Source organism: Parus major, chromosome 10, assembly GCF_001522545.3.
Source record: "Parus major isolate Abel chromosome 10, Parus_major1.1, whole genome shotgun sequence".
In the NCBI taxonomy this organism is placed as follows: Eukaryota; Metazoa; Chordata; class Aves; order Passeriformes; family Paridae; genus Parus; species Parus major.
The window spans coordinates 19,510,431-19,513,109 of NC_031779.1; the positions used below are offsets into that span (position 1 = coordinate 19,510,431).

A 2,679-nucleotide genomic window follows, 5' to 3' on the forward strand; every position below is an offset into this window, starting at 1 on the left:
CCCGCTCCCGCTGTGCAGTGCTCGGCTCCGTGCGGAGGGGGCATCCAGCGGCGGCAGGTGAAGTGCATGGACACCAGGACGGGGGTGGCCGAGGAGGACAGCAGCCTGTGTGACCACGAGCCCTGGCCAGACAGCACCCAGAAGTGCAACCCCCAGGACTGTGACAGCTCCGAGCCGGGTGAGCCAAGGCACAGCCAGCCTGGGAAATGGGAAGGGTGTGGGGAGATGGAGCGGGCGTTTCATTCGTGGGTTGTGTAAGGCCAGCTCGGCCTTACAATTAATTATCAATTGATAATTAAGTGGGAATGTTATAACTGTCTAGAAACGTCCAGAGCAGCCATCCCTGAAGGGGCCAAGCAGGGTTTTGCTGGCACAGATGTGGGCTGGGATGTGCTTGGAGTGTCAGTGTCAGCTCAGGGACAGTGTCAGTGTCACCCCGAGGGACCCTGCGGGGTGAGGGGACCCCATCCAGGGGCAATGGGGAATTCAGGAAAAGGAGGGCAGAGGGCAATACCCAGTGCTGGAGCTCTCAGGAGGATGTTTAGTGGTTTAGTCCCAGAACACACGAGACTTGTGAGACAAGCTGGGCCCAGCATAAGGAAATAAAATAAAGGAGCAGCTCCTCAACATCTTCAGGTGTGTCTGAGCAGGGAGCCAGGGAGCCAGCCCCATTTTAACCTGTTTGTCATTCACCTGCCCCAGCTGCAGCCACAGTGCTCGGCCACACCACGGGCACTCACTCGGCTTCTTCTCCCTCCTCCACTCACAGAGATCCATCCCCAGCTCCAGGCAGTTCCCTGGCAGACAGAAACCTGGGCATGCAAGGGTTAACAGCACTTACAGAAAAGCAACATAATGAGGGATCAGATGTCACTGATATCAGCCTGTCAGTCACTTAGCAGCTTTATCTTTTTAATGTGTCTGAGCAAAAGAAAAGCTCTTTGGCTGCCCAGAAAGCATTGCTGGACTTCAGGAGGTTTGCTGGACAAAGGCAGGGCTGACAGGGTTAGGGTTAGGGTTGGGGCAGGGGCAGCAGCAGCTGGTGCCAGGGGTGGAGGAGCCGGATCCATGGAGCTCCACACATCCCTGAGCCCATTCCAGCCTTCCAGCTCTTTCTGTTTATCCCATGCCCGGGGTGTTCCTCCTGACACCTATTCCAGAGCAGGCAGGAGCGCTGGCTTGGCTTGACTGGGATTTGGCCACTGTTGGCCATCAGGATGTTTTTAGCCAGGAATCTGCTCCTTTTTGGAGCATTTCCAGGGCCCTGGGGCACTCCAGCATTTAGGAAATGATGAGTCAGCCCTGCTCAAGACACGATGTGCGGTTTTGGTCAGGGGAAAATTTCCGTGCCAGGCTCGGTGATGAGAGCTATGGAGCCGAGGCTGGACCAGAATAACCACTGAGATGAGTAGGAAGCACACAAATAAATGGTAAAATCCTGGATCAAAAATGACATAAATGCTCTGGCTGCAGCCCAGGGCAGGAAACGCCTCTTGGAAATAGAAATGTTTCCAGCCAAAGCATGAAGGGGAACAAAACTTTCACATGGCAGGAAATCCCAGATGTGTAAATGCGCAGTCAAAGGCTCCCAGAAAGACATAAATGTAACTCCAGCCCTTTCCTGTGCTTTAGGGGATCTTCAGTGCACAGGATGGGTTCAGGCTGGAGCAATCCATGTTTTTGTGGAGAGCCTCTCCCTCCTCTGGAGCGAGGTTCCCCAGTGCCAGCAGAACCAGGGCTGGGTCTGTCAGTGGTCATGTCCTCACTGGACACAAAAGTGCCAATAACCCCAGCAGGGTTTAAATGTTCCAGCATTATCAGATGGAACAGATGAAGCACAAACATCTCACAGCAATCGGCTCCTCAATTAAAGGAGGTCGGGATTAATTAGAAGCAGAGTCCTGGTCTGTTGCCAGGTTATAAATTAATTGAAGATTCCACCAAGGTTATTTCTGAATGTTGTCCTACAGCTGCAGGCAGCTGTGAGTCCTCAGATGGCTCCTGGGAGCTGCAGGGCCGTGGGCACCCCAGTGCCTCCCTGTGATGCTGGGAACATTTCTCTGGGAATTGTTGAGGGTGCCTTGGAAAGGAGCTGAGCCCCAGGTCGGGATGAGGGCCTGGAGAAACCTGCAGCAGTTTATCAGCAGATCAGACAGAATTAAACCAGAAAGGTGGGAGCTGCTGTGTGACTGGAGAGGGAGCAGGGGTGGATGGAGCTGCTCACTCAGCTGGTCCCTGCAGGCTGCTGGCTGTGCTGGACACGGCACGTCCTGCTGGCACTGCCACCTCCCTGCCCAGGACACAGCAGGGCTCTGCGTGCTCCTCTGGCCGTGCCATGGAATGAATCACTTCCCTCGTGCCCATTTCTCCAGATCTGACACCTGGGAGGTCTCTGAGCTCCCCAAATCTGCCCCAGGCAGGTGCCAGCCAGGTGAAGGGGCCAGTTCTGGGCTCCAACAGCAAACACAGCTGTTCCACAGGTGTCTGAGCTTGGAATTCCAAAGGGATGAGGTAAAGACTTCACTGGCTCAAGGACAAGTGTGTATGAAGTGGTGCAGTTGCTCTGGGAGCGGGACAGAGCCCAGCCCTGTGTCCTGAGAGCCCAGCCCTGTGTCCTGAGAGCCCAGCCCTGTGTCCTGAGAGCCCAGCCCTGTGTCCTGAGAGCCCAGCCCCGTGTCC

General features: G+C 55.3%; 1 protein-coding gene across 1 annotated transcript in view; it reads left to right on the forward strand.

Annotated features, from left to right (window-relative positions):
* The window catches only part of ADAMTS7 (ADAM metallopeptidase with thrombospondin type 1 motif 7), a gene marked incomplete at its 5' end in the record, with an annotated part of 34,911 nt that overhangs the window by 25,396 nt on the left and 6,836 nt on the right, over window positions 1-2,679 (forward strand). Inside the window, one exon of the mRNA XM_015638426.3 lies at window positions 19-178. Within this exon, the coding sequence (XP_015493912.1) occupies window positions 19-178 (160 nt within the window). The remainder of the gene's footprint in view (window positions 1-18; window positions 179-2,679) is intronic.